This window comes from Nycticebus coucang, chromosome 11 (assembly GCF_027406575.1).
Source record: "Nycticebus coucang isolate mNycCou1 chromosome 11, mNycCou1.pri, whole genome shotgun sequence".
Taxonomy (NCBI): domain Eukaryota; kingdom Metazoa; phylum Chordata; class Mammalia; order Primates; family Lorisidae; genus Nycticebus; species Nycticebus coucang.
The window spans coordinates 108,504,982-108,528,253 of record NC_069790.1 but is presented as its reverse complement, the minus strand read 5'-3'; the positions used below and the strand labels follow the sequence as shown (position 1 = coordinate 108,528,253).

General features: G+C 37.6%; 1 protein-coding gene across 4 annotated transcripts in view; it reads left to right on the top strand.

Annotated features, from left to right (window-relative positions):
* Positions 1 to 23,272, top strand: part of DGKI (diacylglycerol kinase iota) — a 438,324-nt gene that overhangs the window by 219,070 nt on the left and 195,982 nt on the right. For all 4 annotated transcript variants that reach the window (XM_053553914.1, XM_053553913.1, XM_053553912.1 and 1 more), the window contains 3 exons: positions 296 to 394; positions 9,351 to 9,433; positions 11,562 to 11,622. In XM_053553914.1, coding sequence (XP_053409889.1) covers positions 296 to 394; positions 9,351 to 9,433; positions 11,562 to 11,622 — 243 coding nt within the window. The remainder of the gene's footprint in view (positions 1 to 295; positions 395 to 9,350; positions 9,434 to 11,561; positions 11,623 to 23,272) is intronic.

Sequence of the window (23,272 nt, the reverse complement as noted above, 5' to 3'; positions counted from 1 at the left end):
GGGAAATGTTATCCCAAAGATGATAATAACGACAAAGATAAATGCTAACATTTCTGGAATGTTTAGAGTACATAGTAAGAGTAAAAGCATGGCCTAATTCTCAGAAGCAAATTATAATTTGAGATAGTTTGTGCCAAGTTTTACATAGAAGGTCCTACTGAGAATCAGCCCTGTGAGACAAATTGGAGGGGTTTTTAGGTAGTGATGATGGTGGTGGTCTCCCATTTCCTTTGCTTTGGGGCTGCCTCCCAAGCCCTGGATGTGTTGTCCTAACAGTGTTGCTTGCTTCTTTCAGCAGGAAAACAAAGGTCGTCCTTTTATGATAAAACCTATCTCTTCTCCTCTCATGAAACCCCTGCTTGTATTTGTGAACCCCAAGAGTGGAGGCAACCAGGTGAGTCAGTTTTCATAAGTTTAACTCAGAAGTTTCAATGATTTCTTGAAACACAATTCCAAATGCCAATTAAAGTAGCACCATCATGACCCTTAGCTTTGGAAGACAACTAGTTGCTCAAGGACAAGGTTATTGTTGCTCCATTAGAGGATATTCTCACATATTATAGGACTAGGCAAAACCTACAGTTCTGTGATTTATCCTTCCCCTTCCACATAAGACTATTACAGATGCACTGCAAAAACCTGACTACTTGGGTGGTGCCTGTGGCTCAAAGGAGTAAAGCGCTGGCCCCATATACTGGAGGTGGTGGGTTAAAACCTGGCCCCAGCCAAAAAAAACGCCCCCAAAACAAAAAAACAAAAACCTGACTACTGACATTTTCCTTACAGATTTTCAAGAGAGGTCATTCCAGAATTTCTCTTAGTACATGTCAGGGTTTCTCAATTCTTATAGTTAGGAAGACCTTTAAAAATGTATTTTTATTTTTTCCTATTACAATTTAGATGCCAACTACCTTTGGTCTCTGTCCTTAGGGAAAAGAAAAAACAAGACTCATCAGTCATGATAATTGATAACTAATACCACCAATGTTAGAGAAGTAACATGTTCTAAAGGTTTCTATTGGTCCTCGCTCAAATACTACACTGTAGTTACAATTCATCTCACCTTAGAATAAAGAAATAAGTTAGAAAAGTTAGGTTTAATGGCACACTTAAAGTCACACTGCTCTATAGAGGACCGAATTTGTTCTAGAATCCCTGTCTTTGTCCCTTCTTTCAATTTCCTTCCCACTCCCTGCATCTTCTTATCCATCCTCTTCTGTCGGCTTTGACCTTTTGTTGTTTTCATCTGAGTTCGGAAGAGAAAATACTTTATTAAGTGTACATTTTACAATTTGAGACAAGATTCCTTGGTGTTTCACAACAAGCAACTGGATATTTGAAACTCTATAGTCACCACATACCAGGACAGGAGTCATATAAATAAGACTGACAACAATTTTCCAAGATGATGCTCTTATTGCTAACGAGAAAAGGCATTATCTGGAATATATTAATTACAATAAAACTTCTCTTATGGGGGATGATGATTGAAAGGAACTGTTCTTCCTTTTTTTCTTTTTCTTCAAAATTCTTGATAACTTGGCATGTTAGAAATCAGTATTAACAATCTAGAGAACAAAGGAAAGAAACGTGTGGTAAGTGAAGAATCCATTTATTTTCAATGTCCTGCATTTTTGAGTTGTTGAGTGATGATCTTCATATTATAATGATGATGATACCAAGACTGTCACTGGAGGAGGACCTAGGAATGGTTTCCACATTTATTCTCTTGGGCTGCATGCCTCTAACCTATCAAGACTTCGGGATGTGTTTGGGAGCCATGGAACAGAGTCAAGTAAACATCGTGGGTTCCGTAATTTCAGTCATCTGAGCACCATGTACTAATTAGCAACAAATAAATTTTATCTTGACAGTCCACATATTCAATGCATTTATTAAATCATGATAAACTTTCCCCCATACGGCACACAGAAACTTGTAGGCTTTCTCTGCCTTTAAGGCGCTGACAATCCAGTTAAGATCTAGCCTGTTCCTGCTCCAATCTCTGTATAAATTGTTAATGACAGGGACTTCAGAAATTATCTAATGTTGTTTTCAATTGCACTAAATAGAAACTAACAGGTCAAAGATGCTTAAGCGATAATTCTAAGGACATCTTCTTAATGACATAAAAAGGGCAAATGGAAAAAGAAGGATCATTAGCTGCATGTGAGTTCTAAATTGAGTGGCTTTGGAAGAGCTATGGAATTTCAGAGGCCAATAGTGACTTGGGGTAATAAGGAAATGATGTCACAGAGTGCTGAGGTGGCTGAAATCGAAGATGGGCACAACTTATGTGTCAGAGGAGGTAATGCTGGAGGAATGTCTATTTCTTTCTTTCTACCAGGGAAAACTCTTGTTCATCCTTCAAGGCACCTTTTTGGTGCATCAGCCTGGCCACCATGTTTCTAAGCCCTTGGTACACACTTGTGTTATGTGAACTGCAGTGTTACAGCTCAGTGTGTGTCTGTGTTGTTAGCATATAGGTGCACCTGGGAATCTGTGATTTCTAGGACATGGCATGTAGTTAAATAATTGTGGAATAAATTATTTGAATAGAAGAATAGGTCCGTGATGAAAATTACTCATTTTGAGGACAATACGGTGAATGGAGCACCCTATTAAGCTATTGGAAATGTGAGTAGATATAAATTAGAATGATCCTATGGAATAAAGTCTTAAAACAGGACTGTCCAGTCTGTGGCCTGTGGGTCTTATGCAGATTATTTGAGGCCTGTTTTGCTTATCTGTGGTTCAGATATTGTGGAAATTATGTACGGACCTTTTTCTTTTTCATCAGCTTTCATTAGTCTTTCTGTTTTTGATACGTGGCCCAAGACAACTCTTCTTCTTCCAGTGAAAAAAAAAGTTGGACTTAAAGTCATTGGATGTCTAAGGTTGAGGATCTTGTATTTGTGCAATTGGAACTGGGCTTTTGCTGTTTAAAGTGCTTGAGTTTCAAAAACCATTTGGCTTATGAAGGGAGGAGTAATATGAGTGAATTTAATGTGAATGGGATTTGCTTGGGGATCCTGTTAAAATGTAGATTCTGCATCAGTAAGTCAGGGGGCAGCCCTGAGATGCTACATTTCTAACAGGCTTGTAGGTGATGCTATTACTGCTGCTCAAAGGACCACACTGATTAGCAAGGGCTTACTGTGATCAACAGAGAATTTTTTTTTTTTGGTTAAATCCTGAGTTTTGTCTTCTAATACTTCATCTGCTTTTTAGTTATAAAGCACTCCTGTTTCTTTCCCTTTTGAAACTTAGGCTTTAAACTTTTTTTTTTTTAAGTTACTTAGGCTGCTGTTCTTTAAGTAAATTGTTAGGCAATATTGCCATCTGTTGGTAAAAAGAGTACCTGTCACTGTTTTCTTCTTATTTTATGTGGAAGGAAAATTGTTCACATTTTGAATGTATTTGCTGGGATGAACATATACAAAAAAATAGTTCTGTGTATTCTTTTAACCAATCCTTTATTTTAAAATTTACTTTTTTTAAATTAAGAAATTTATACATAATATTTGTATGTATTTATGGGGTACATGTGATTTTTTTTTTTTTTTTTTGAGACAGAATCTCACTCTCCCTCGGTGGAGTGCTGTGGCATCACAGTTCACAACAACCTCCAACTCTTTGGCTTAAGCTATTCTCTTGCCTCAGCCTCCCGAGTAGCTGGGACTACAGGTGCCTGCCACAATGCCTGTTTTTTTTTTTTGTTGTTGTTGTTGTGGTTGTCATTGCTTTTTTTTTTAGCTGGCTGGGGCCAGGTTTGAACCCGCTACCCTCAGTATATGGGGATGGCACCCTACCCACTGAGGCATAGACCCCGCCCACATGTGATATTTTTATACACATAGAATGTATAAAGATCAAGCCAAGGTATTTGGAGTATCTGTCAATTCAAGCATTTATCATCTCTTTGTGGTGGGAACATTTCAATTATTCCCTCCCTTCTAGCTAGTCTGAGATGTGGAATACACTGTTGTTAACTATTGTCAACATACTATTGAATGCTAGAATATCTTCTGTCTACCTGTAAGTTTGTACCCATTAACCAAACTCTTTTTGTCACCCCCATGGATCTACAGTCTTCCCAGCCTCTGGTAACTATCTACTCTGTACCTTTATGAGAAAAACATTTTTAGCTCCCACCTATGAGTAAGAATATGTAATATTTGTCTTTCTGTGCCTGGCTTATTTCATTTAACATAATGACCTCCAGTTCTATCCATCTTGCCACAAATGTGAAGGTCTCATTCTATTTTATTGCCAAATAGTATTCTATTGCATATGTATACACTTTATTTATATATTGATGGATATTTAGGTTGTAAAATCCCTTCTTTTAAGCTTATAATAATTATCTCTTTGTTTTTCCTCAAGAAATTATTTTCTTGAGGTAGAGATGACACTGGCTGTTTTGCCAAGCTTTAGAGGTTGGTAGTACTGCTGTGATTATTTGGATCTGCTTTATTTGAGGAATCAGGCACTAGAATCAGGGACTAACATTTCAGCTTTGAGCACCTCCTTCTGTGGAAAGAGGTGGTGAGTGGAAGACAAGGTTTATCGTGATACCATCCCTTCCTCTGTTAGGGAAACTATGGAGGGCTAGAGAAATAGGCCCCCTCCCTTACGCTTCTATCCACTTTGATTCACAACCTATTTTTTTTCTTGATGGCTCAAACTCACTAGCATTTCCTGAGTCTTATAGACTCTTCTGATATCTCACAATGTTTTCCACTTTCACACTGTCTCTCCCTTGTGCTCTCAAATGACTTCCTCTTCTAATGACTTAGATTTACAACTTCAGGGATAACTGGATGTTCCGACCACTAGGATGATTCCTGAGAGTCAAAGGTTCTGGAGCCTCATTCCTCTCACTGCTCAACGTGGGATCCCAGGGTAAAGTGTGGCTGGATCCCCACATCAGAGCTCCCAGGGTCCTGTCAGTAGAATGATCTAGAAAGGGGGTGTCTAATCTGTGGACAGACTCGTGTTGACAGTTTGCAACACTATCTGAGAACAGGCTTCTCCAGACCAGAGCCATCCCTCCCAAGTCAGGGGCCGGTCACACCAAGGTGGGGATAAGGGGAAGACGAAAAGAGTAAATAACTTCGAATGAAGAAATTGAGTCTCCAAACTGTTTCCAAATACTTGAACAAACAAGCTTAATGAAGAAGTAATATATTTGCCATGCTGGAGACTTTTCAACCCAGGGATGAGTCAAGAATCATCATGTTTAGATACAAATTTAAGAGTACTCTAACATTTGGAATAGGCAGGACAGAGGATGAAGTTGCAGACTGTTAAGTAGATAAGGACGTGTGTCAAAACCACTCCCAGGCTCTTCTTGTCCAGCTACCTCAACAGATGGAATTAAAACAACCAAATGATGAATCTCTGGAAAGTCCTGTTTCCCAAATTATAACACTGGTACGAGGTTGAGAATGGCTAAGACCTAAACCAGATCCTTTGATAGGTCTGTTTCCTTAGTCTGTAGGCGGAGTAACGTTATATGATGTTACTAAGTACATCAGTCTGAAAAAAGGAGTCAAACTTACTCTCCTAATTAAAAGGTTTCAGTGATTCCTCATGTCCTGAAAAGTAAGGCCCAAGCTCCTCAGTATACACGACTTAGTCTACAACTCACCTCAGCCATTTTCTTTCCTACCACTCCCTGCCTCATGGTTCAGAAAACTGATTGGAAGGCAGCTTTTCCATGGTATGTCTCTAGTTTCATATCTGTTATGCCTTTACTCTGAATCAGCTTCTTTTCCTTCCTGTGGCAAGAGATGGTTAACTTGACCTATCTTTTGAGACATAGATCAGATATTATTCTTAGGGGGCCTTCATCTAATCTCCAGATGTGGGCGTCATTAGAGTTTCTTGCTGGGCACCTATGCTTCACAGCAGGCATCTCTATCAGAGCATTGACCATGGTTAGTGAGCTAAGTTATTCTGTATTGGTCTCCCTCCAGCAGATTCTGAACTTCTGCCTGCACGTTTGGGAGCAGAGTAGGAGCCTGATACATATTTATTGAATAAATCAGGTATTCATTTGAGATTGTTTGGAACCAGTTGGAAATAATTATTTTTTAAACTTTTTCTCCCATTAACTTATTTCCCTCGGGCCTTTCTGGCCAGCTGTTCTTTCCGTAATCTAGATAATGCCTACATGATATGAACCAAAACTTAGTAACATAGCAGAAGGTTTCAACCTACACTAGAGTTTGAATGTTTTGATGAAGATTGATGAGCTATCTGAGCTGACCCATTCTTAATTGCCTCTTTATCCCCCTAAATCATTATCATTATGTTTCCCTTTATGAATAATGCATAGAACTTCCTCTTTTGTGCAAGATAATTTCTGCCTTATTCATCTCTCCACTCCCTCCTAAAACTGTACCTGGCACAAAGTAGATGAATTAATAAATCTTGCTAATTTCCCTCTAGAACTATCTGCCTGTTTTTCTGAGAAGCTGCATTTTACTGTTACATCTTCCCCATAATACTTAGAACTATAAAGAATTTTTTTTAACCTCTTAGTGATACTCAATCTCATAATATCTAAAGAAGTTCTGTGGTTGGGGAGGTATTACATCTACAACAGCATGCATGTATTATGATTGATGTGGAAGCTACCTTTTTCATCTAGAAAAAACTAGACTCCTGAACAAAAGTTCTGGCTTTTGTATTTGTCATACAGCATGTGATTGATACCTATGAGAGTGTTGGGTGTTTGTTAGTGAGTGACAGATGTGAAAAGGATTGAGTAGATTTAATCCTGTCACCGAGAAAGAAACAAATTACCCTTCCCTGGTGAATTAGTATTTGTCAACCCATTCAATTCTATTTAATAAATTGCCTCTATTAAAGCTTAAAGGTAGCAGCAGAGTTAACAGAACTCAGCAAATATGTGAATTAGACATTTTTCTCTCCACCTACTAGATTGATTTTTAAAAATGCTTTCATTCAACACTTGTCATTTTTGCTAATAAATATATTTTGGAAAGAAAAATACTTTTTGAAAGAAATAATTATATCATGCCTGAATGTCAGCTCTGATAGAGTAACCATGCCCACCTGTGCAAGTTATCCCAGGGAGCGCTATTCCATCAGATTGCAGTGGAAGTGGCGCCTCTTACAGGTGTGCCACATACAGCTTAACAGGCTTACTTAATCCCCCTTTCTCAAAAGATAAATTGAGATTATTAGGTGTTCCAACTAACACAAATTGAGAACCAAAACTGTGGCCACTCAAATCTTTTATGGAAGTTTCAGGTAAGAAAAACAACCTCTTACGGCAGTGATTCTCAACCTGTGGGTCATGATCCCTTTGGGGGTCGAACGACTCTTTCACAGGGGTCTCCTAAATGTATCCTGCATATCAGATATTTACATTACGATTCATAACAGTAACAAAATTACAAACGAAAATAATTTTATGGTTGGGAGGTCACTACAACATGAGGAACTGTATTAAAGGGTCTTGGCATTTGGAAGGTTGAGAACCACTGTCTTAAGGCTTTTTTTGTTTTTTGAAAGATGTCAATTACCTAGTATAATTTGCAGTGTAATAGGAGAAGCTGAAATTGAGATGTACACTCTACCAAAGCAGAGGTGGAAAAGAGTAATTAGCACCAACCATTCAAACTGCCTTAGGAATCTAAAACTGAACAATTAATTTTTATAAATCAGTTTTATAAATGTTTTTAAATGTTTTATAAATCAGTTGGTTATTAAAATGATTCTTACGTTACCTGTTAAACATAAAATTATTTTTGATAATACAAAGCACATTTGATAACAAGGCCCAGTGTAAGAAGAAGGAAAATTATCCAGTATTTAGTGAACGTATGTATCTGAAACTAAATTTGATAAAAAGCAAAATACGTCATTTGGTAAAACTGAAGGCTTAGTTGTAATAATTAAGGATATAATGTTATTTTTAAAATTATAACAAGCACATGATAAGGCAGAACTTTTCAATTTCAGGTTTAGATGATACGTGAAACAAAAGACCTGCATTGGCCTCTGTAACAACTGGCATAACAATGTGATAATTATAAATTACACTTTAGTGTTCACACCCTCAAGTGTAATTTAATGAGCAGATTAGCAAGGAGCAAAAGAGAAAAGACTAACATTTGTAAAGGTCTATTTTGTGCCACAATTGTGCTGTCACTGATTTATTTAGTTCTCACAATCACACTACAAGATAGGCATTCCTTCCTTTTCATATACCATATTCCTGCAAAATTATAAATGCTCATGATTACCCAGCTAAAGCACCCAAGTTAGTTCTGAGTCAAACCTCATGCTATTTCTGCTATACTAGGATTCCTCCTAAATACAGCATATTAGATCTACAAACTTAGGTATATTTAAGGAAAAAGCAATCATAATATCTGCTAAAGGAACAATATTATAAGTGATTAACTTTGCTTGACTGATCATAGTATTATTTGCTATAATTGATCCTGCTCAATTTTAAAGCTCTTCTGGTACTACCTAATAAAAAGAGCCTTTCTTTCTTGTTTGTTCAATCCACATTAAAAAATGATCTCTATAGCTACCTTGTATCTGCCGTAATGATCATCTCTATAAATGTCATAGTTAGTTAAAATACTCCAAGATTGCTCGTGTGAGAGAGAAGTGTTTGGCTTAAAGAAATCAATATAGACATGGAGATTGAAAATGTCAAAGTGACCTAATGAGAGAAGTTATGTGTATGTAACGACTGGGAGCCTGTGATACTTCTGTTTCATTTATCATTTTATTAAAATAATACTTATCTAATATTGTCCATAGCTCATATTTGGCAGACAATAATAATCTGCACAATAAAGTGAAAATTAATGTTTGATTACATGGGTGAATAATGGATTTCTGTGGATTATTATACTTTAAGTAGTGATGGTAAAACTAATAGAGACATTATTCATTAATCCCTTATTTCATATCAAACACTGTGATGTGCTCCTCAAAGGTTATTGGTTTTAATCCCTGCAACAAATCTGTGAATTGGGCATTCTCGTCTTCATACAAAAGAAAAGGAGGGAGGGTGGGAAATGAGCTTAAATGAAATTAAGAATCTGGCCCAGAGTTATCCAGGTTAGATAAACATTTAACTCAGACATTCACCTTATGTATATCTACAACCAAAGCCTATGATTTTTAACTACTTTTTAATATGTTTATAACAAGGTACTATTTTAGAGAAGAGGATTGTTTGTGTATTTAGAGACAGGGTCTCACTCTGCCACCCAGGCTCCAGATTTTTGATTTTTAAATGGGTAGTTATGACTGGAAATTTCTTCCTCTTATTGCCATTTCTCTTTTCACAGGGAACCAAAGTCCTGCAGATGTTCATGTGGTACCTGAATCCCCGGCAAGTCTTTGATCTTTCTCAGGAAGGGCCAAAAGATGCGTAAGTCTGGAAGGACCCTCCATGGTCCATATGTGTGTTAGGCGAGTGAAAAGAACTTTTCTGCCTTAGGGACAAGTTCCATTATGGATTCCTTTGCAAAGTTTTTCTGACCGTCTCTCATGTATGTTCTCAGCTGTACACTCCTTTTCAGCTGGTGTTCGCTCCTACTCTCCACTGGATGAGTTCTCTCCAAAACATCCCTTCTCAGTGGATCACTCAGCAAACACTTGTACTGTGTTTGCTGTTTACTCATATGCAACTGTAGATTATTCACAGCAGGACTGTGAATTGAGAACAGACACATTGTTTTTCTATTTATGCATGCACAACTTTGGAGATGCACACTAACAGGTGTGTTAAGTGTATTCCTGTCGAGGGTGGGCATATTTGCTTGTGAACATTTGAGTTTGAAGGTTATGTGCATGTGTGTGAAATATATTGATTGATTGATTATACCTGTGACTCCATATTAGTGTGGGAGGAGACAATTTAATTCCTGCTAATCCCTTTTTTGAGCTCAGAAATCTTATTCTCTGTCTTTGTTACAAGTGTTGAAAATAAAGTCTAGAGAGAGGTGACCCATACCCTGTTTCTTCCCTTTGGTGGAGGAGTGTGTAGTAAAACATGCAGAGATCCATCTGCTGTTGTCTGGCTCCCTGTTTTAAACTCATATACTCAGATAATTCAGACGCTAGCTGATAAGCATTAGAATATAAGGGATACCAATTACTTTTTAATAAGTAACAACAGCAGAGGCAAAGGAATGTCAACTCAGATAAATTCTGGAGAAGCAGTATTCTTACATAAAATGAATAACTCATGTATTTTAAGCATGCAGGAGAACAGAAAATATGAAAATTCATTTTGGAATTCTCTGAATCTATGACTTTCTTTGCCACTAGAGTTTGCTGTAAGATTTCTCTATATATTTTTTTCTGTATTTGACTGTACTAAGGAAAATTTGCTATGTGGCCTTGTGCCCTTTTCTTAAAGGGCACATGCTTCTTTTTCTTAAGATGTTATCAGGTTAGCTAGACTTTAGGTAGAGGCTTCATAGGTTACCATAAAGAACATGGCAGCCTAGGAAATATTTTCAGGAAACCCCCTGGATTATTTGATTTAAATAGGGGATGTTTTCTAGAACAGAGTCTTTGAAAACCTCACTCAAGCAAAAGATCCAGCACAGGTCAGTGTTATTGCATTTTCTAGAGGGCCAACAGGAAAGATAAAATGATCCAAATTCAAGCAGGCAAATTTGAAATTAAAAAAAAAAAAGTCCAATGACTTGACGCCCGTAGTACAGTGGTTACGGTGCCAGCCACATACACTGAGGCTGGTGGGTTCTGGTGGGTTCAAGCCTGCCCTGGGCCTGCTAAACAACAATGACAACTGCAACAAAAAATAGCCGGGTGTTGTGGCAGGTGTCTATAGTCCCAGCTACTTGGGAATCTGAGGCAAGAGAATCGCTTAAGTCCAAGAATTTAAGGTTGCTGTAAGTTGTGATGCCACAGCAGTCTCCCCAGTGTGACATAGTGAGACTGTATCTCAAAAAAAGAAAACTCCATCATTGTTCCCACTTTGGGCTGGAAGTGTAAGTAGGATTGTGAGTGAGTGAGTGAAAAAGAGACTAGATGACTTGTAGGTGTGGTAATAGTGATGGTGGGGAGCCCTCCTAGGGTTTAAGAGTGGAGTGTATATATTTCAAAAAATAAAAAGATCCAGGAAAAGCTAATAAAATATAAGGAGGAGACACATATAAGGACTATTGATTATCAATTAATGATGATTTACTTTGAGAAAGGAGAGGGGGAAATCAAAACTAATGAGGAATATAATGTATAGTGACACGGTAATAGAAATTCAGATAAATAAAACTCTAGGACATCCTAAAATCCCTTAACTTCCAGTGTTGGCCACTTAAAAAATAATGGCTTTGCCTCCCTGAGATGCCACTGTTGAAGTCGTGCCTCTTAAGCTTACTTGGGAGGTACTTTTGATGGGATTGCCATCCTCATGATTATACATTTTCTCCAGTGGATCCCACCCCCACCCACCTAATCCTGTGTTTTTTTCTCACTTGTAGCCAGCAATGTGTTCTTGTTTACTTTTTCTTCTATTTCCTTTGCAGGCTTGAGTTATATAGAAAAGTACCAAATCTGCGAATTCTTGCCTGTGGTGGGGATGGAACGGTAGGTCCTTGAAAGAGAATCCAGTTCTCTCCCTATTTCTTTCTTCTTTCTTATTGTTTTCCTGGTGATAGTTCTCTTTCTTCATTCCCACAGTCCCCTGAAACACTCATCCCTCTCACATGAATCAGAGCCTGTGATTCCACTGGGCTCAGAGGGACTTTGTTATTATCCTGATGGATACAGACTTGATCTTTCTAAAGTATGCTTCACTCCCTCCACTCTATTATATCCTTTCCTATTCCACAGGTAAGGTAAGGGTGTGGTCAGATCATTAAAGTGCAGATTACAGATGGCCACATTCTTTAAAAAATATAAACTGGCCTATTTCTATTCTTAGTAATTGATCACAATCCATGGGGAGAAATATGTGTACACAATTAAATTATTGCATTGTTTTTCTAGTAGAACTAAAACTTTGAATATTAGTTTACATTATTAATTAGTCCCATTTATATATATTTTCAAGAGATGGTGGAATTGGGCTCATGTTTAATATCGTGAACATATTTTCTCATGTTTGTTATCGCTCATCTTGTCTCTCCATTTGGCCTTTACTTATAATGATATATTTAGCGTAAGAACTAAGAATTGTGACATTTAGATTGGCTTGTCCCATAGTATCTTTTTCTTCTGAATTTGGAGTCTGATCTTGCAGGACCTACGATTGTAATACAAAATCTCTTTGGTTCTTCTCTAATATCTTAAATTAGAATGTTTTATTCCCAAAGGTGGCAACAAAATCTTGTAATTTTATCTCCCACAGCACATAAATACTATTCATAGGATTGGATGCATGTTATATACTAATACGTGCAACTGGAATAAAGTACAACAGTGATTCCAGTGGGCCCTCAGATACTCTGGGGGGAGAGAAAACATTTTTCATTTGGGAAAATAGTGCTTGCCATTCTTCAAGAGTCATAATACACATTACTAGCTTATAAAATTCATTATAAAATCTTATAGCAAAAAAGACAAACTTATGTAATCTTGTTTAACCCAGTTTTCTTCAAAATTATTTGGCCATGGAATTTTCCCCCCATTATACCAATTACATTTTAATTGATTATAGCATTCTAGGAAGATACATTTAGGAATATGCTAGTGTGGAATTTCACCAACTTCCTTTAGTAAGAATTACGCCCTCTGTGAATAGGTCCACTATGCTCTTCCTAACTCAACTATCCTCCAGATTACTTACCGTTAATGAGAGGATTCACTCAATGTGACTCTATCTCTAGTTAGCTTCCTTATTTTAGAATTTAATTGCTTTCCCATATGACTTCAACATCCCACTCACATCTTTTATTCTTCTTTAAATCTCAGTGACAGAAACAGACAAGTTGAGGATATAGTTCCTCCTTGTTCTTAACCCAAATTCATATCAGCTACCCCAAACCTTGGACTTCCTTGTTGCAGTGGGTGTTCCACTTCCAAAATCTCCCGACCTCTGCTGAACTCCCCATTAGACCTCTCCCTTAGTCTCCCTTGTTCTCCTTCATTCTTGCTTCTTTTTCCCTCCTTTACTCAGAAGGTAAGCGTGGGAAGCACTGTGCTAGGTGATGTAGTATTGAGACATTTTCTGCAATTAGGTAAGTATCTGAAAACACAGGACAAAGCATAAAAGATACAGAGGGAAGGGAGCCAAGTCCACACACTTGTGAAACACATAATTACGGAGTCTGAGCCAAAGTCTAGAAGGAAAATGAAAAGATAGGCGAATAGAAGGACAGAACATAGTCTGTTCTGTCAAGTACAGAAACCAAAAATGTTTCCAGGAAGAGGCAGTGGTTAAATTTAATTTTTAAGGAGAAATGAATAATTATCATTGAATTTGGAAACTGTGAAGTAATTAGTGGTTTCAAGGAGGCGGTTTCAATAGAGTGTCTGGATCAAAACCCAGAATGATGAGTAAGTGAAACGTAGTACAATCCTAATAAACTCCTGCTGGCCCGATCCAATTAGAGTGCTGGGCGTCTCTGAACTCTGATAGCTTTGTCACCCTCCTTGACATGCAGACTCTACTTCTCCTACTTTTCTTATCCAGTCTTTTCTAGCATCTCTTCATTAAATACATCATAATTTATGATTACTCTATAAAACTAAATAGTTCTTTTGTGTGCTAGGTACTTTTTCCTCTTAGGGACCTTATCTAAATGCCTAACTTTGATTTTTACCCTCTTTCATGTAACTCACAGATCTACTTGTAATTTACACTCGGTTGTCCTAGGGCGACTCGGATTAGGCATACCTAAAATAAAAGTAGTATATTAACTCTGGAGGGTTACGAGTTGGTGGTGCATATCTAAAATAAAAATAGCATATTAATTCTGGAGAGTTAAGAGTTGGCAGTTCATATTTTCTAAAAGATTCAAATTATTATGAGGGTATATATGATTAGGTGACATAGTTTGCATTAGTGAGGTGAAGTCTGAGTTGCAGCTGTGTCCTTCCCCCAGGAGGTATGCCTTGACTCACGTAGTGTACTTGTTGGGTGGGAGACTACCAAACTTTTTCCCCCTTCTCCCTTATTTGACTATAACTGAGTTTTTCTCCCACATGAACCTATAGTTGTTAATCTAGTAGTTTAAATTTAATACTGAGTACATGCGATGTTTGTTTTTCCATTCTTCTGATACTTTGCTTAAGAGAATGTTCTCTGAATCCATTCAGGTTGTTATAAAAGATGCAAAAATCTCTGTCTTTTTAATGGCTGAATAGTATTCCATGACATACATCTGCCACAGTTTATTAACATGTTCATGCGTTGAAGGACATTTGGGTTGTTTCCACATTTTTGCAATTGTGAATTGAGCTGCTATAAACAATTTGCATGCTAATATCCTTGGGTAAAATGTCTTTTGTTCTTCTTTTGGGTAGATACCTAGTAATGGGATTGCAGCATCAAATGGTAGGTCTGCTTACGGTTCTTTGAGTAATCATCATACTTCTTTCCATAGAGACCAGTTTGCAGTCCCACCAACGGTGTGTGAGTGATTCCTCCTCTCTTCACTCATGCCAGCATCTGTGGCTTTGGGACCTTGTGATGTGGGCCATTCTCACAGGAGTTAGGTGTATTTCAAAGTGGTTTTGTTCGTATTTCTCTGATAATTAGAGGTTATGAACATTTTCTCATGTGTTTGCTGGCCATTCATTTGTCCTCCTGAGAACAGTTTCTGTTTGTGTCACTTGCCCAGTTTTTAATGGGGCTGTTTGTTTTCTTCTTGTTGATTTGCTTGAGTTCTTTGCAGATTCTATTAGCCCTTTGTTGGATTAATGGCATGAAAATATCTTCTTCCATTCTGAAGTTAGTCTCTTTGCTTTGTTAATTGTGTCTTTAGCTGTGCAAAACTTTTCAATGTTGCTGCCATTGCTAGTGGGGTCTTCCTCATAAAACCTTTCCCTAGACCAATAAAATTAAGAGATTTCCCACACTGTCTTCTAGAGTTTTTCTAGTTTCATGCTTAGATTTAAATCTTTTATTCATCGTAAGTTAATTTTTATAAGTGTTGAGATGTGCAGATCTAGTTTCAGTCTCTAGCTAGTTCTCTCAGCACCATTTATTAAATAGGGATTTCTTTCCCTAGTTTATGCTTTTGTTTGTTTTATCAACAATCAGATTGCTATATGGGGCTCTAGATTCTCTATTCTATTCCCTAGATCTATATTTCTGTTTTTTTTTTTATGCCAATACCATGCTATTTAGATCACTGTCAACTTGTATAATGTGAAGTCTGATAATAGTATAATGTGAACTCTGGTAAAGTGATGTCTCCAGACAAATTCTTATTTCATAGAATTGTATTAGCTATTCAGATTTTTTCTGCTTTCATACAAAATGTAGAATTACTTTTTTCAAGATCTCAAAGTATGATGTCGGTTTTTTAATCAGCATTGCATTAAATCTACAGATTGCTTTGGGTAGTATAGACATTTTAATAATATTAATTCTTCCAAGCCCGGAACATGATATGGTCTTCCATGTTTTACCTTCCTTTGCTATTTCTTTGCTCAGTGTTTCATAGTTCTCTCTGTAGAGATCCTTCACATCCTTTGTTAAATATATTCCAAAGTATTTCACTTCTTTGATTCTAGTATGAAGGGTATTGTATATTTGACTTGACTCTCAGCTTGACTGTTGGTATGCATGAAGGCTCCTAATTTGTGTACATTGAGTTTATATCCTGAGACATTGCTGTATTCCTTGATCACTTCCAGGAATCTTGTGGTTGAGTCTTTGGGATTTTCTAAGTATAAGATCATATCATCAGCAAAAAATGATACTTTTCCTCCTCTGTCCCCATTGGGATACTTTTGATGTCCTCTTACCTGATTGCCTGGATAAGACTTCCAGCACTATGTTGAATGGTAGTAGTGATGGTGGACATACTTGTCTGATTTCAGTTTTAAGTGAGAATGCTTTAAGCTTTTCTTCATTCAGTATGATATTAGCTGTGGTTTAAGGAATGTCCCACCTATCCTATTTTCTTAAGTGCACTTAACAAAAAATGATGCTGAATTTTGTCAAATACTTTTTCTGCATCTGTTGAGAGGATCAGATGTTCCTTATTTTTACCTCTGTTTATGTGGTGAATTACATTTATAGATTTGCATATGTTGGACCAGCCTTGTATTCCTGGGCTGAAACCCACCTGCTCATGATGAGTTTTTTTTTCTTTCTTTTTTTATGTGTGGCTGAATTCTCTTTGCTAAGATTTTATTGAGTACTTTTTCTTTTTCTTTCTTTCTTTCTTTTTTTACAAATATTTATTAATGATATTGGTCCATAGTTTTTTTGTTGTTGGTGTTGGTCCTTTTCTGGTTTTGGTATCAGAGTGATATTTGTTTTATAGGAGTTGGGGAGAATTCCTTCTTTTTTTATGTTTTGGAATAGATTCTTCAATACAGGTACAACCTCTTCTTTGAAGGTTCCGCAGAGTTTTGATGTGAAACCTTCTGGTCTAGGACTTTTTTTTTTGTAGGAAGCTTTTATATTGTTTCAATTTTGGTGTTTTATATTGGACTGTTCAAGAGTTCTTCTTCTTTTTTTATTTTTAGAAGCAGAGTCTCACTTTGTCGCCCTAGCTAGAGTGCTGTGGCATCACACAGCTCACAGCAACCTCCAACTCCTGGGCTTAGGCGATTCTCCTGCCTTAGCCTTCCGGATAGCTGGGACTGTAGGCACCCGCCACAATGCCTGGCTATTTTTTTGTTGTTGCAGTTTGTCTGGGACAGGGTTTGAACCTGCCACCCTCAGTATATGGGGCTAGTGCCCTACCCACTGAGCCACAGGTGCCGCCCAAATTCAAGAGTTCTTGATTGATTCTAGACAGCTAGTATGATTCCAGGAATTTGTCCATTTCCTTTACTTTTTCAGATTTCTGTGATAGAGATTTTTATAGTATTTAGTGATGATCTTTGCATCTCAGTAACATCTGTTATTATTTCCCCTTTCTCATTTCTAATTGAGCTCACAAGAGACATTGATTTCTGTTTTTAGTTAATCTGCCCCAGGGTTAATCAATTTTATTAATCCTTTCAAAGAACCAACTTTTTGTTTTATTTAATCTTCTGAATGGTACTTTTGGTCTCAATTTTATTTAGTTCTGATCTGATTTTGGTTATGTCTTTTCTTCTGCTAGGTTTGGGATTGGATTGCTTTTTCTTTTCCGGTTTTTGAGATGAATCATTAGATTGTTGACTTGCATTGTTTCTGATCTCTAGATGTAGCAATTTAATGTGATAATTTTCCCTCTTACGATTGCTTTTGGGGTATTCTGCAGGTTTTGATAGATTGTGGCTTCATTGTTGTTTTGTTCGAGGAATCTAATAATTTCCTACTTTAACTCTTTTTTGACCCAGCTATTATTCAACAAAAGGTTGTTTAGTTTCTGTGACTTTATGTGGGTGTGCATGTTTTTGTTGGAAGTTATACTTTTATTTCATTGTGGTCTTTAAAGATACAAGGTATAATTATTATTATTTTTTTAATTTGTTGAGGCTTGATTTGTGTCCTAGAGTATGATTAATCGAGAATGATCTATGTGCTGGTGAGAAGAACATATATTCAGTAACATGGGGGTAAAATATTTTTTATATGTCTGTTAAGGCAATTTGTTCTAGAGTCATGTTTAAGTTCATCATTTCTTTGTTTAGTTTCTGCTTAGAGGATCTGTCTGTTTCTGTCAGTAGGCTGTTAAAGTCCCTGCCTATTACAGGGTTGTTGATTGTGATATTTTTCAGATCAACTAGGGGTATTTTATTTTATAAATCTGGGAGTGTTTATGATGGGTGCATAAATATTTATGAATGAAATGTCTTCTTGTGATATCGTTCTGTTGACTAATATAGTGTTTGTTTTTGTCTCTATTTGCTTTTGATGCTTTAAAGTCAATTGTATTTGCAAAAAGAATTACAACTCCTGCTTTCTTTTGGTTTTCATTTGCATGAAATATTGTTTTTCCATCTCTTTGTTCTTGATTTATCCTTGGAGATTAGATATGTTTCTGAATACAGCATATACTTGTGCTTTTTTATCCATTCAGCCAGTCTGTCTCTTCCGTGGGAAATTCAAGCCATTTGCATTTATTGACAGAATTGATAAGTAGGGTGGAGTTTTGTTTGTCTTGTTTTCTGGAGCTTTGATGCCTTGCTTTATCACTTGGTCCACTGTGGAACATTTAGATTCTTCCTTTAGTTTCTGATTGTCTTCACTGTGCTGGTGGTCCATTGTGTTGGCCCTGGAAAGCCGGTCCTTTAGTGACAAATTTCTTCAATGTTTGCTTGTCAATAAAAGATTTGCTTTCAACATGAATATGAAACTTAGTTTTTCACAATACAGAATCCTAGGGTAGCAGCTGTTTTATTTGAGAAGATTCAAGGTGGGAGCCCATTCACTTCTGGCTTGTAAAGTTTCCACTGAGAAGTCAGATGTCACTCTGATGGGTTTCTGTTTTACTTTTAATTAGGCTGGGTTAATTATCATGTGTCTAGGAGATGCTCTGTTTGAAGTGAGTCAACCTGGGGTTTGATATCCACTTAGTAGGTGTGTGTCTGAATCTTTGGCTACAGTTGGGGTATTTTTAGTTATAATGTTGCAAACTAGGGATTCCATGATTTTGGGACTCTCTTCTTTAGGATTCCCTATAATTCGTATGTTTGTATGCTTTGCGTAGTCCCATACTCTCTAGGAGATTGTTCTGGTTATACTCTCTTCTTTTCTGTCTCTTTAAATGACTGGGTTAGCTCAAGAGCCTTGTCATCAAGCTCTGAGATTATTATTTTTCCATGGTTTAATCTACTGTTGAAACTTTCTACTATGTTTTGCAACTCTGTGAATGGCTACTTCAATTCTTTAAGAATGATTATATCCTTTCTAATTTTGTCCAGATCCTTGGAGACTTTACTTTTATTAATTTCTTGGGTTAATTTTGGTATTTGCTTTTTCTGGTTTTCCACTTTCTCTTTGATTCATTTCATCAGTTTTACCATCCATAATCTGCATTCCATTTCTGTAATTTCTACAATTTCTTTATAGTTATGATTTTCTGTGGGAGCTACATTGTTATTCCTTGAGTGAGTCGATCTGATTCTTCATGTTACCAGTGTTTTTTTGCTGGTTTCTACTCAGGTGTGGTTTCTTCTTCTTTATTTCCTTCCCCTATTTATTTCTCTCACTTCTTCCTTCCCTTTGATCTTTGCTTCCAGGCTTTGAGGTTGAAACAGCCCTTTGGTACAGGGAGAAAAGGGAGAGAGAAAAAAAGAAGAGAGACAAAAAGAAAAAGAAAAAAAGGAAAATAATGCTAATAATGAAATAAAAATTAAGAAAAGTGAAAAAAGGAAGAAAGAAAAAAGAGAAAGAATATATGTATGTACATATATATGTAAATAACTGAGGTAAATATGAACTTCTGTGATGTCTCAGAAGAGATAATGAAAGGAGAAAAGAAACAGAAAATAAAAAAAAGAAAAAATATTCTAATTGTAGTTACTATGTTCTTAGATTTCCACAAGAGTTAAAATAAATTAGCAAGGACACTAGATGGCTCTCCAGTATCAGGAAAGAAATGTAGCTACTTCTGGATGTGGAGATTCAGCTGGGTTTTGGATTACTGGATGTTTTTCAGCTGGTTGTCAAGGAAATTAGTATTGGTTTCCTGCTATATTGCCTCAGAACTGGATAGCATGCTGGACATTCTATGGTGTTACAACCCAGTTCCATGACCAGTCTGGATGCTGTGTGACCTTTCTGTGGTGGGGGTCATGCCTCAGTGATCCAATTGTTGCCCAGAAATTAAAAGATCATCCAGCTTGGGGGAGGGACCTCCTGGTCTGGTCTGTGGAGCTGTGAGATCTGCCAAAGATGGCTGCCCAAGCTTGGGAAGGTGGAATCAAAGGCAGCCAGTCCTTGTAAAGCCATGCCATGCTGGGCCCATGTGGATGTCCCCACACCATGTGAGTCTTGCCAATGTGGGATAGCAGGACACTTTCTCATCAATGTTTGCCAAGGATCTATGTTTCTTGTTCACTTGATTCCTTGTCTAGGCCCACTTGTGCTCTGCATAGGGAACCACCTAGCTGCCTGTTACTAACTCTGTCCCAAAGAAACTATAGGACAGTCTGCACTCTCTCTGGCCCTCTGCAAAGGGGCCAGCTTCTTTGCTCTCAGTAATCCTATATGTCCCCAATTCCTGCTTACTTCATTCTATACCCTTTTCCTGGAGGGACAGGCCTGCCTAGAATTTAAGTTGGTCCCTGGTCCACCCCTTCAGGCAGTCATAGTGGGTAGAGGAGGTTCTCTAGTGGCAGTAATTCCCCGTGATTCTACGTGCAGGCTTTGTCTCTGGGTCACAATGCTGGCCTGCACCCACTGGCATCCTTTCCTTCTTATCTTTTCTATTCCTGGTGTCCCATGCTGTTGCACTGTGGCTTTACAACACTGTTTCTGGGCAGGATGATTTAGATCTGGAGGTGCATACTTTTGGACTGATTATTTTTGTTAGTATTAACAGATGTAGTACAATCACTCAGCCAAATCTGCTTATCTTGTGCCTTATGTAAAACATAGGTTTTGTTTTACTTTGTACAAATAAGATGTTCTATGAAAACCATATGGGGTTTATGGAATGCTTATCATGGTATGTAATTGATTTGTTAGTTTAGAATATAAAATTTTAAATTGGGGGTAGAGGTAGAGTTTATTTAAAGAGGATTCAGCCTGATTAATTCTTGATGAACAACTGCTGGCATTGGGCCAGCGGAGTGTAATTCTTGAAAGTATCAGGTATATATCTGACATAAGGCATTCAGCGTTTCGTGAGTGAACAGATCATCACTGTAGAAGCAGTCAGAATTTTGCCAATGTGGTGACAAGACTCCAGGAGGATTCCAAAACAGAATATTTTTGACTGATTAGGATGAGGGTATCTCCTAACCATATTGATTTAAGTATACAAAGTGTAATTTAATATATAAAAGTTTTGCATTACTTTGGAATAAAAGAGTTTAGGCTTTAGTATTAGTTACTTTAGTTGTTGTTTAAAACAATGAGGAAGCGGAGCTATGTGTCTCCCAGCATGCACTTGGAGTTGTAGGTAGAAGAGGTGATCCTCCCTCTATTGCTGTTCATGTTTGTAAATGAGTTACTTTTTGGCCATGTGGTAAATTTGTATTCTCTCCCTTCTTTGTCTGCCTTACCACCTATCCAACTCCGTGTGGATGTCACCCTGCTGAAATATTGAAGAGCACATGAACCGAGACCCATGAAACACAAGTAGCCTTGTTACAGCTCCTTTAGGTATATTATGTGATCCCCACCATCTGGCTCTTGACTTTGAACTGGCTGGAGTCATTCTTGAGTTAGCTGAGTTTTACCTCAGCCGTGAGATCAAAGATGGGACCAGATCATCTGGAACTATGTGACAATTTCTGAATTATGCAAACCAGTTACAAAGAGACTGCCATTTTCACTTCTTTCCAAAGTCCTGGAATTAAATTGACTTAGCCATCTATTTCATGATTATCTCTTGGCAAGTTGGCTTCCCTGGATGAGGCAGCATCCTAAACAGTAGGCATCCTCATACCACAGCTAAGGCAGAGATGAAAGTATTTTCCTTTAACCAACAGGGAGGAGCCGATCATTCTAAGTCCCTTTTTGTCCTCAGCCTCAGCCTATCTGTTTCATTCTCTTTCGTGAGTGAGGACATAGTATATTCTCAGTATGTATTTTTTGTGAATAGTTACTTGAATCTATATTATATTGCAAAATATTCATACATTTACTGTTTCTTTTTTCTACTTTCTTATTCTTTTGAGATAGACTCTCACTCTGTTGACCAGGCTAGAATGTTGTAGCATCAGCCTAGCTCATGGAAACCTCAAATTCCTGGCTTAAGCAATTCTCCTGCCTTAGCCTCACAAGTGGCTTGGACTACAGGTACCCACCACCATGCCCAGCTTATTTTTATATTTTTAGTAGAGACAGAATCTTGCTTTGCTCAGGCTGGTCTTGAACTCCTAAATTCAAGTGATCTACCTGCCTCAGTCTCCCAGAGTGCTAAGACTACAGGCATGAGCCACTGTGCTCCAGCCATACTTTCACTATTATCTTGATTTCTTGTTTGGGGCTATTTTTTCCTCTTTTTCTTTCTTTCTTTTCTTTTCTCTCTTTTTTTCTAGACAAAGTCTCACTATCACCCAGGTTAGAGTGCAGTAGCAACATCATAGCTCATCACAACTTCAAACTCCTGGTCTCAGGCAATCCTCCTACTTTGCCTTTGCCTCCCAGAGTGCTGGTATTACAGGTATGAGCCACTGCACCAGCTGTATAAACACATTTCTTTTAACATGCTGTGACTTTGTAAACTATTAAATTCAAACCTGAGTTAAAATATCAAAAGAAAGAATCATAGAGCACATATTAGAAAGCATCACTCAGTTGCCCAATGCTGTGTTTTGATTTTTCTGTCAGAGGTCTGAAATGCCACCCTTAGTTTTCTTTGATTTCTCAATATGTATGGCCTCCACTTTCTGACCTATATATACTACATGGCAGTGCTGAATGCATCTGTTCCATTTGAAGAAAATGTCAGTTCACTGTCATCTCCACCCCTCAGCCACCCCTAATGTAAATATACTGTAGAATAAAAATATTGCTCACAATGCACTTGGTGAGCATTGAGTTCCGTGACAGCTAATGCTGAAAGTGGACAGGTGGTGGCAGCATTGGCCAGCGGCTGCTCTGCATGGCAGTCAGGGATAACGTGGAACACCCGGTGTTCTCAATCCGTCGCGTCGGCCCTGCTTTTCCTCAGAAGGAAGGTAGGAAAGAGTTCTGAAAGCTGGAAAAATGATTTGGGCTGATCAGGATAACTTCCCTCAGGTTGGGTGAAAAATATTCCAAGAGCTGCCTGTTGCAATTAATTAAATAATTTAATTGAAAGGGTGATGAAGGAGTTGATAGAGATGATTTGGGGAGATACTAAAGTCCTGCCAGACACTAAAGCCCTGCTAGACAGTCTCTGCCTAGGCACGTGCACTAAAGTGTGTGGTCTGGACTTCACCTGGTGGCAGGTTACTGATTATTGTGCAAGTGGAGTTCTCAGTAACAGCTTTGAGGGCTTAAGATCTTTTATTTCTCTTGCTAGGTATG